General features: G+C 49.9%; 1 protein-coding gene across 2 annotated transcripts in view; it reads right to left on the bottom strand.

The window, feature by feature from the left end:
• Positions 1 to 1,309: 1,309 nt before the first annotated feature.
• Positions 1,310 to 10,371, bottom strand: part of elp1 (elongator acetyltransferase complex subunit 1) — a 14,249-nt gene continuing 5,187 nt past the window's right edge. The window contains exons 14-36 of one of the 2 annotated variants that reach the window (XM_047025221.1): positions 10,259 to 10,365; positions 10,001 to 10,104; positions 9,849 to 9,902; positions 9,519 to 9,624; positions 9,248 to 9,363; positions 8,896 to 8,969; positions 8,692 to 8,770; positions 8,302 to 8,381; positions 8,054 to 8,191; positions 7,731 to 7,816; positions 7,321 to 7,469; positions 6,940 to 7,063; positions 6,686 to 6,783; positions 5,997 to 6,198; positions 5,571 to 5,632; positions 5,413 to 5,475; positions 5,258 to 5,318; positions 4,993 to 5,106; positions 3,793 to 3,904; positions 3,459 to 3,586; positions 3,059 to 3,207; positions 2,863 to 2,938; positions 1,310 to 2,519 (exon numbers count right to left, since the gene is read on the bottom strand). In XM_047025221.1, the coding sequence (XP_046881177.1) occupies positions 2,452 to 2,519; positions 2,863 to 2,938; positions 3,059 to 3,207; positions 3,459 to 3,586; positions 3,793 to 3,904; positions 4,993 to 5,106; positions 5,258 to 5,318; positions 5,413 to 5,475; positions 5,571 to 5,632; positions 5,997 to 6,198; positions 6,686 to 6,783; positions 6,940 to 7,063; positions 7,321 to 7,469; positions 7,731 to 7,816; positions 8,054 to 8,191; positions 8,302 to 8,381; positions 8,692 to 8,770; positions 8,896 to 8,969; positions 9,248 to 9,363; positions 9,519 to 9,624; positions 9,849 to 9,902; positions 10,001 to 10,104; positions 10,259 to 10,365 (2,350 nt within the window). In that variant the 3' untranslated portion in view covers positions 1,310 to 2,451. The remainder of the gene's footprint in view (positions 2,520 to 2,862; positions 2,939 to 3,058; positions 3,208 to 3,458; positions 3,587 to 3,792; positions 3,905 to 4,992; positions 5,107 to 5,257; positions 5,319 to 5,412; positions 5,476 to 5,570; positions 5,633 to 5,996; positions 6,199 to 6,685; positions 6,784 to 6,939; positions 7,064 to 7,320; positions 7,470 to 7,730; positions 7,817 to 8,053; positions 8,192 to 8,301; positions 8,382 to 8,691; positions 8,771 to 8,895; positions 8,970 to 9,247; positions 9,364 to 9,518; positions 9,625 to 9,848; positions 9,903 to 10,000; positions 10,105 to 10,258; positions 10,366 to 10,371) is intronic. The other variant, XM_047025230.1, reaches the window with a different exon arrangement.

The following is a 10,371-nucleotide window of genomic DNA, read 5'->3' as shown; positions in this document are numbered from 1 at the left end:
ACATTTACGCACAAGTTCAGTCAGTTGATAGAAAATAAATGTAGGCATTTCTTTCTCTTGGACAATGGCGCGACTTAGCAGGTGTTGTCATGTAATGACACACACTAAATATGAAAAGGACCTGAAAAGGACCTGAAAAGGACCTGAAAAGGACGGGGCCTGTCTGTTCCAACTGCCTCTCACCTGCTCCTTCTGGGTAAGTGGAGTTTATTTGAGTTGTCCGTGAGGAACAGGAGAGCAGAGCTACAGAGACGAGTTTACACTAAATGTCTCCCCTGATAGTGAAGGATACACTTGTCTCACACAAGGTGCAGTGAAAGAGGATCCTTGTGGTAGTCTTTACGGCCCTGTGTGTGGGTCTCACCTGGTTTGAATCAGCTCCCACACACACACACACACACACGTACCGTCACATGTGCAGACTCAGACTCCTCCATGCTCAGACCTCCGATCCCTCACGACAGGTCCGTGTCCACACCTCTGAGTCAGGCGGTAAAAAGGCACCGGGACACATGGTGATATCTGACTGTGTGGATGAAGACAGAGCAGGCACATGCAGTACTGACCTATTTTCACACACAGAGGCACACCTAATATAACACGACAGTGAGAGACCAGTATAAAGACAAGAACAATACAAAAACACACATTCTGAATATGCAAGAACACATCTTACAACATTCGAAAACAGCTTAAGTTTTAAGGTGACAAAAAAAACAATTGTGTTTGTATATTTAAAGATTTTATATATGTGTGAACAATTATTTAAATGATTCAAGAATCACAATCAAACTTCTGGGAGCCGCGTTACCTGTTTTCAGGAGCCTAATCCTTGAGATCACACATGGTTCCACTGCTGCTGCTGCTGGGGGGTTGGTGCTGTTCTCTGCAACATAGTGATCCAGGCACACCAACACAACACTCTGACTAAATATCAATGTCAACATCAATCCATGGATAGTAGACATGTTTGATTTACTTTAAATTAAAGCATGTTTGTAAGGTGTTTTGGATCATATTAGACGAGTTTACACAACTCACTTTGTTGTTATATACACATACACACACCATCATAACAGTATAGCCTATATATATATATATACACACACACCTTATTATATTATACACACCTTTGAATTTATGATCAACTTCACTTTTCCATGTTTTAAGTATGAAAACTGTATAAAAAAATACAGTATAATGTGTGTGTATTCTATTTTATGTTAAGACCAGAGAGAGTATATCTTTTTATTTGCAGGCAGAGTAAATTTAGAGGAGACGATCTCAAAGACAGATTCTCAAGAGTTTATTTATGTCATGTGCTTTTTTTAATGGTTTTGTTCAAAATACATGCTGAAGTACTTCTCAATACCTGCATGTGGGCTGGCCGACCATCTCCCAGAGGAGAAGAAGTGGAGCGGAATGTATGAGGGGAAGTCCACTTAGAAACATGCTGTGACTCATTTGAAAGGCATGCATAACTTAACAGTTTGACAGCACACAATGTTACCCATGCGTTCACTCGAATGAACATCGTCTTCACAAAACTTCCATGCATAATGTAGTTTCATCATTTTCTTTCTATGGGTTTTCTGAGTGAAACAAAATGATAAAAGGGGATTGAAACAAGACGTATTGTATAGATATCCTGGATGTTGGTGTTCATTTGACCGCTCGCAGGTTGTGAACAACATTGCTGTGGTTCATCTGGAACCTCCTTCATCCTTACTGTTAATCCTGGTAGAATGGACTCCCAGGAAGGTTGCTACCAAATTAGTTTACCTTAAAAGCATGAATACAGTAAATGCACAAATTATGTAACAATTCTGTTCAGAAATACATCAACTTGTAGTGCAACCTTGCCTTTCTGAAAAATGTAGAATATATGTATATTATATTTTTCTGACAGGCCACACTTTTAATAGAATATTTTTTGTTAATACCCAAACAAACTTTTTCTTTTTCTAACCTTGTCAGTATCTGTAGTGTACAAGCTGTATATCTGAACACTGCAAATACAAACTGCAGATTTTACTCCACCTTGAAGATCTCATATTTAACTACTGGCCACTGGCGCCATCTAGTGGATCTTGTTGAGTGCTGCAACACTACGAAAATTGGCGGGGCAAAATAATCAATAATGAAAGATATTGAGGAACAGCGCGCAATTTATGTAAAAATGGACGGACGTCGATAGAGGTTATTGGACACCGGGGTTCGCGGGAGAGAAGACCCCTCACGGATTCTGTTTAACGGGTGAGAGAACGATACAAATAGGCCCGTTGGTGAGGGTTTGTTCGGTTCAATTCGTCAGATAAACCTAACAGTCTATCAATCTAACGCTAACTGAAGACAAACTGCAAACCGCCCTTTAATATATTTATTTTTACATTTCATCTCAAGAATTCCATTGACCCCCAAAAAATAAAATAAACAAATATTGAATACGTGTTATTTCAGAATTGTCAGCTTCCACTTGACACCATTTCTCATCTTTGGGGGAGCCATGGTCTCTGCTTCTGGAGAGAGAGGGAGAGAGACAGAGACAAAGAGAGAGAGACAGACAAAGAGAGAGAGAGAGACAAAGAGAGAGAGACAGACAAAGAGAGAGAGAGAGACAGTGAGAGAGAGAGAGACAGAGAGAGACAGAGAGAGAGACAGAGAGAGAGAGAGACAGACAGAGAGAGAGAGACACAGAGAGAGAGAGAGAGAGAGAGAGAGAGAGAGAGACAGACAGACAGACAGACAGAGAGAGAGAGAGAGAGTCAAAAATAGAGAGAAAAGAGCAAAGCCTATTATTACAAATGGACAGGCAGAATGTATATGTATGTTTCTATGTATATAAAATCAGTAGAAACCAACCTTGCTGGGGTGCAACTGGTCTCGCTTGTTGAAAAGATGCCATGATGCTGTTTGCTGTCGAGTTTGGACCCGTCACCTGGAACAGAAACACTTTGAGTGTGTGTGTGTGTATGCATGCTTAATGTCTGCGGTATGTGTGTGTGTACTGCATGTGTGTGTGTGTGTGTGTGTACAGCATGTGTGTGTGTGTGTGTACCGGAGTGTGGCTCTGCTGGCCCTCCTGCCAGACCTCAGGCAGGGCCGTCTCCATCAGCTGCAGTGTGTCTCCGTAGGCCTGCTGCAGCCTTCCAGCCTGACCATCACACTGGAACAACACCAGGGCCTTCAGCAGGCTGTGGATCTCCTCTGGAGGGATGGGGGGGGAGGAGGAGGAAGAAAGATCCATGTTTAAATACAAATATGAGAGAATGTGGGTTAGAATATGAGTGATATGACCTCGTGAGAGAAAGCAGAAACACAACACTGTGACTGAGGGAGAGACAACAGCACGAGAGCAGGAGAGAGGAGAGGAGGAGAGAGGAGAAGGAGAGCAGGAAGGAGGAGAACAAGGAGAGAACGAGAGAGGAGAGCAGGAGAGACCACCGCAGGAGCCCCACCTCTCATCTTGTCCACAGTGTGGATGCTCTCTGCCAGGGCGTGCAGCAACGCCACGTCCTCCAGGGGGCTCCCTTCCTTCAGACTCAGCTTCTTGCGCTCTGCCTTCCTGCGGTTCTTAGACGACCTCCTGTGGAAGTGAGCCGGTGATGAGGTCATTTCCTGTCACTCATGATGAAAGGGTCTGCTAAATGAATAACATGCCATGAGGAGTAGTGCGTAAACGACCCCCAGTCATGGTCTTTATCTCAGAGCACAGGGCGAGGAAGCAGGTGACTGGCGGTATGGCAGAATGAATACAGAGTCAGATGTGACCAGTGGTGAGATCTGACTCACGAGGAGATCCTGGAGTTGCTGTGGGAGTATTTGGAGCCGGCATGACTTCCTGTCATCACACTGCTGGCCTCCGAGAAAAGGTCTGCATCAGGGCAGTCTGCCACCTCCTCATCTGGAGGAGAGAGGAGAGAGGAGGGGGGAGGGGGGAGGAGGGGGGAGGAGAGAGGAGGGAGGGAGGAGAGAGGAGGGGGGGGGAGAGAGGAGGGGGGGGAGAGAGGAGGGGGGAGGAGAGAGGAGGGGGGAGGAGAGAGGAGGAGGGAGGAGAAAGGAGGGAGGAGCAGAGAGGAGGGGGGAGGAGAGAGGAGGGGGGAGGAGAGAGGAGGGGGGAGGAGAGAGGAGGGGGGGGAGAGAGGAGGGGGGGGAGAGAGGAGGGGGGGAGAGAGGAGGGGGGGAGAGAGGAGGGGGGAGGAGAGAGGAGGGGGGGGAGAGAGGAGGGGGGGGGGGGGAGAGAGGAGGGGGGAGGAGAGAGGAGGGCGGGGAGAGAGGAGGGGGGAGGAGAGAGGAGGGGGGAGGAGAAAGGAGGGAGGAGCAGAGAGGAGGGGGGAGGAGAGAGGAGGAGAGAGGAGAGAGGAGGGGGGAGAGAGGAGAAGGGAGGAGAGAGGAGAGAGGAGAAGGGAGGAGAGAGGGGGGGGGGGAAAGAGGAGGGGGGGGGGGAGAGAGGAGGAGAGAGGAGGGGGGGAGGAGAGAGGAGGGGGGGGGGAGAGAGAAGAAGGGAGGGAGATGGGAGGGGGGGGAGGAGAGAGGAGGGGGGGGGGAGAGAGAAGAAAGGAGGGAGATGGAGAGAACAGAGGAATAGAGTATGGGTGTGGGGAAGAGAGAGAGAGAGAGAGAGAGAGAGAGAGAGAGAGACAGAGAGAGAGAGACAGAGAGAGACAGAGAGAGAGTGAGAGAGAGTGAGAGAGACAGAGAGGGACAGAGAGACACAGAGAGACACAGAGAGACACAGAGAGACACAGAGAGACACAGAGACAAAGAGAGACAGAGAGAGACAGAGAGAGACAGAGAGGGACAGAGAGGGACAGAGAGAGACAGAGAGAGACAGAGAGAGAGAGAGAGAGAGAGAGAGAGAGAGAGAGAGAGAGAGAGAGAGAGAGAGAGAGAGAGAGAGAGAGAGAGAGAGAGAGAGAGAGAGAGATTTAGCTGCCGTGGACAGAAAATAACCTATCTTAAATCACGTGCTGTATTGTTAGTTGTGTTTACCTAGTAACTCCATCTTGGCCTTCTCCTTCAGCTCTCGCACCGCAGCAAGGCGGGCCTTGTGACGGGAGAACACAGCCCTCTGGCCTTCCAGGAAGGAGCTGTGGGACGTGAACGCTGGACACAAGCACACAGGAGAGAGACGGTTCATACACACACTGCAGGCCACACCAAGATCCTAAACCTGGAACCTGACAGAGAAACCCTCCTCATGAGCACAACAGTAGGCTTGATCCTGCCATCACAGCTGACACCCATGAGTTCTCACCCTCCTGAAGAGCTGGTTTGAGATTCGTTTCGATGATGTCTTGCCTGTTGTACATGTACACCTGGAACAGACAGCAGAGAGCACTGAAGTCGCCAACAGAACTGGAGAAGTATGGAGCAGTGTTCAGGGGGACGGCGGCCACCTTGTTCACCCACCAGCCTCAGAGCTTCTTCCCAGACTGCTCCTGTGATCAGCGCTGAGATGGCTTCCTCGCAGTCCTGAGGGAAACACAGAACCAGCATCATGACCTGGTCTCAAAGACATCATGACAGAGGGAAGACACAGACAGAGAGAGACTGAAACTAAACAGTACCTTAGCATATTGCTCCAGCAGAACAGCAGCCTCTGTATATCTCCTCTGCTCCATCAGTTTATCTGCAACAGACACACACAGATATAGTCATAAAGGAAGGGTTTTCACACTGAAGTGATACAAGTTCCAGTGATGAGACAGTCAAACAGTCGAGCCCCAGTAGGCCCCCAACACTTCTCCAGCCCCACCCACAACCACAACCCCATCCCTAGCCTCCAGCCCCAGCCCACAGTCCCTAACCCCCATCCCTAGTCTCCAGTCCCATCATTATTCCCCAACCATAGCCCCGAGACCCAACCTTAACCCCCAGCCCCCATCCATACCCCGCGGGCCAATCCCCAGCCCCATCCATAGCCCCTCAGGCCAACCCCCAGAGCCATCCAGAAGACTGAGCATGCGTCTGCTCCACCGAGCATCCTGCGGTACCTGCCAGGTCCCGGGCCAGCAGGGCCAGCTGGTCGGAGGGCAGGGGGATCTGCTGGGCAACACACAGGGCGTGCCTCCAGCTGGTGCCTCCCACGAAGGCCTGGAGGGCGCGGGACGTCTCCCCGCAGCGCCACAGCAGCAGCCCCGCCTGCCCCGCCTGACCCTGCTCCACCAGGTGCTCGGCATAGGCACAGCTCACGGCCTGGGGTCAGGGGTCACGGGTCAGAGAGAGGTAAACACACAACACGGTCACAGAAGGAGAAGCTGCATTGCAATACTTCAAATACATTACATTTACATTTAGTCATTTGGCAGACGCTCTTATCCAGAGCGACTTACATTAAGTACAGGGACATTCCCCCGAGGCAAGTAGGGTGAAGTGCCTTGCCCAAGGACACAACATCATGTGGCGCGGTGGGGAATTGATGCGGCAACCTTCTGATTACTAGCCTGACTCCCTCACCGCTCTGCCATCTGACTACCCTAAATACTGTTTAGTCTGGCAGGACAAGATCCAGTACGTCCCAATACACAGTAAGTCTAATACAGTATTTGAACTCAGCTTCACTGTCTCCATACCCATAAAACCAGAAATGCCCTAAAAACAGAATATACAATTCTGTACGTGGCCAAAGAGAAGAGGCTTCTTTGCGAAGGAGGAAGCTGTTGTTGTAACAGAGGAGGCCTACCTTGTACTGAGGGCTGTCTACTGGGTACAGCCCCAGGGCCTCGCTGAACAACTTCTGATCCATCACAAGGTTCAGAGCCTCCGTGAAGTGCTCCTCACCTGGGAAACCACCACATACCGCTTTGAATCAAGAAACAGGCTGTAATTCCTAAGACACGGAGCCAAGTAACATCAGCTGCCGTGATCAATAGGTCTTGTAGAAGGAGGGTCAGAAGGCTTGGTCTGGAGTCGGGAGAGGAGGCTGGGTAGACTCACCACACTTGCTGAGATGATGCAAGGCCTTCGTGTATCTCTTCAGGTGTTTGTCGATGGTGTAGCGCTGGTAGTTGGGTTCCAGGATCTTCAACATGTTCAGGAACGGCAGGTACTCTTTAGGGTCCTTGGATACGAAGTTACAGGGAGAGGTATAGAAGGAAATCAGGTTCAGAAATTCAGGCTGCTCAAATTTGAAGAGTTAAATTGAACCCCAAAAATGTGAGTGGGAAACATTTGAGGGGAAAAATGAGCCCAAAACATTTGAACAAAAAAAATTCTGGTTCAGGTTTGTCTAGAATGATGGAGCTCTCGGTCTAGCTGTTCAATAACCTCCTTCTAGTCCGCTACAGTACCGGCGCTACCACATAAATGTTCCCTCACCTTCTGGGATTTCTCAGCCACCATGAGGACCAGATCAAAGTCGTATGTTCCCAGAGAGTGCTCGTACAGCTCGTTGACGTTAACCAGGAACAGCAGGTACTTCAGAGCCTCCTCAGCGCTCACAGCGTTGGCAGCACTAGGCGTGGTCACTGACGTGGAAACAAACACATACAAGTGTAAATAGACTGCCAACATCCTCTGTACATGTGACAGTAACGCCGCGTTCTGGCGCTACATACCGATACTACTGTGCATGGGTCAAACAGCCTTGTCCACCGCCACTTTTAAATGGAACTGAGTACAGGGTACACAGTACCACTTGTGTACAGGGGTTGCTTTCACAACGCGCTGTCAGTACAAATAGCCCGTAGTGAGACCTTAGCTTTAGCCTGCGCTAGAACGTGTATTACCTCGTAGTTCGTGGACTTTCTGCAGGGCGGTCTCCAGCTCAGGAACAGTCTTCTTCACATGAGACGTCAAGATACACAGACAGTACCTGTCGACGGACGGCAAGAAAACATAATACTGTCATCATGCATCACATTTACCAAACACTTTTAACCAAAGACACTTACAGAGGGGGGTTTTGAACCCGCAACTTCTGGATCTGCAGTGGAATTGTCAACCACTGAGATTACACCCATCTCCCAAAACGTCAAGGCTTGACAAGCAAACGTGAGTATCTAGAAGTCCCTGGGAGCCTGAGCTCGAGGCACTCAGAAACTTCTCTTACTTGTGCTGGTCCATGGTTTCCATGGTGTTGCGCAGAGCATCGCAGACCGTGTCCACCTTGTTCCTGCTGGCGCCCCCCGCTGGTCTGTCGGGAGAGCTCACAGGGCAGGGATACATGGTGGTAGTGGTATCTTCCTCCCTGGAACAGCAGCAGACCAATGCTGACTTAAGAGTGGAGTTAACAGAATTCAAAACAACTACTTGTGGGGAGTTATGGTTTGTGAAAAGCTAAGAATGGTTGATTCTTACTTGAGTTCGGTGAGAAAGAGGTTGATGTGACTGATGGAGTCCAACTGCTTCAGGAAGATCTCGGTACTTTCTAGAAACGACTGCCAGACCACAGGAAGACAGTCAGCACACTCCAGGATCATTACAAAGAGACTCGACTCATGTCAGTTCCCAATCTGAAGAGCAAATCACACTGATTGACACTGGCCAGGTGACAGTCTATGAACTGAATGGGTTGAGGCAGAGCTGACAGGGTTAAGACAGTAATAGTTCACAGGGGTCAGAGTTCACAGGGGTCAGAGTTCACAGGGGTCAGCGTTCACAGGGGTCAGCGTTCACAGGGGTCAGCGTTCACAGGGGTCAGCGTTCACAGGGGTCATAGTTCATAGTCAAAGTCCGGCATGAACCAACCTTGGGGTTGTGGTCGTAAATGAGGTTGAGATTAATCCTTAGTTTCCTCATGCACTCAAATGCCTCCCTGAACTTCCGACTGCAACACAAACACAGAGCAATCCAACATACTGTGACTGGGTGTTGGTTTCGACCGAAATTACAGGAAGAATCAGGAGATGGTTTATAGGTGCGGTAGCTGGCTGTGTCGTGTGAGTGACTGACCAATCAAGCCGCCGCCTCAGCTGGGCCAATACGAGCGCTCGATGGTGGAGGGTCTCAAGGTTCCCACGAGGCATCTGGCAGGGAGAGAACAGGCGTCGACAACCAAACATCATACATCTACATCATACGTCCACCCACCTTACATGCATCCACCCATCCATCTGCCAGGAAACTACACAGTCCTACAACCAGCTTCATCTTCATCACAACCTAGGAGCAGTTTGTCTCCACAACCTAGGAGCAGTATTTCTTGATGAAGGCTGAAATTATATCATTTCCCTGATTGACGGATGGATGAATGGATGTATTGGATAAACGACTGAAAGAAAGCAAGCAAGCCTCCGTGCTGCACCTGCAGAATGAGGCGTGTGTCGTGGGGGACCAGGGTGACGATCCTGGAGCCTCTCTCCACCCTCCGCAGGGTCTCATCGTTCTGGCCTCCCTCCAGGGCCAGAGCCTCCTGCAGCCCTGGGGACCAGGAGCACTCAGCCGTCACTTCACTAGCATGTCATCTCCTCTGCTTTTCATACACACATATATACACATGCATTATAGAGATATAAGGGGGCTCTGAGGGGGACGGAACAACACTAAGGAGGCGCGTGTGTGTGTGTGTGTGGTACCTTTGACGGTCAGCATGCTCAGGTGGAGGCACCTGCACGTGTGAGAGTGTGTGGTGAGCAACAGGAAGTCATCATGAACCACAAAAGAAGAAACGTTGGAGGCCACCTTAACCAGAAAAAGAAGACAGAGGTCAGAGGTCAACACACTCCCTGGACACAGCAGGTCCGAGGTCAACCCAGTCCCTGGACACAGCAGGTCAGAGCTGTCTCTACCCCAAACACAGCCCCTCACCCCAGGAGTGACTACAGCCTGGATCCCAAACCCTCTGATATCATAATCACACTGAATCCCAAATCTGCTAGGACACAGTGAGGTCAAATCACCCATACCTCTGTGTCTCCAACGAAGAAGTGAGATCGCTCTGTCAGCCCCAACAAATGCTCCTGGTACACAAGGAGAACAGCTTGTCAGCACCACAGGCATGGGGAGAGATTCCCGATACTTGCCGAGGTAAACCAAGGCTCTGTGGACGTGCGTGTACCTGGTGACTGACGCTGGCCAGGGCTGTGTGGACACAGGGACTGGGGAAGTTCACCCTGCAGCCTGCAGCATCCAGCCACTCCACCACCGAACACACCGAGCAGTCTGAACACAACAACTCGTATTCAAAACCAAACACTGTTATTAGACTACCCAACACCACCTCCTATTAAAAGCCGAGGACGAGAGGAATGAATACAAAGTGCTGTGTGATGACTACACCAGTGAAGGCGTGACCTAGGAAGTGGTAGCGACTGACCCCACAGGAACTTCCTGATCCGCCCGTCCTCCAGTTGCAGAGCCACCGTGCCAGTCTGGGGGCTGTGACACATGCTGATCACAGGAGCCTCCACTTCCACCTCAGACCTGGGG

Source organism: Hypomesus transpacificus, chromosome 1, assembly GCF_021917145.1.
Source record: "Hypomesus transpacificus isolate Combined female chromosome 1, fHypTra1, whole genome shotgun sequence".
NCBI classification, from domain to species: domain Eukaryota; kingdom Metazoa; phylum Chordata; class Actinopteri; order Osmeriformes; family Osmeridae; genus Hypomesus; species Hypomesus transpacificus.
This window is presented reverse-complemented; position numbering and strand designations above follow the sequence as displayed.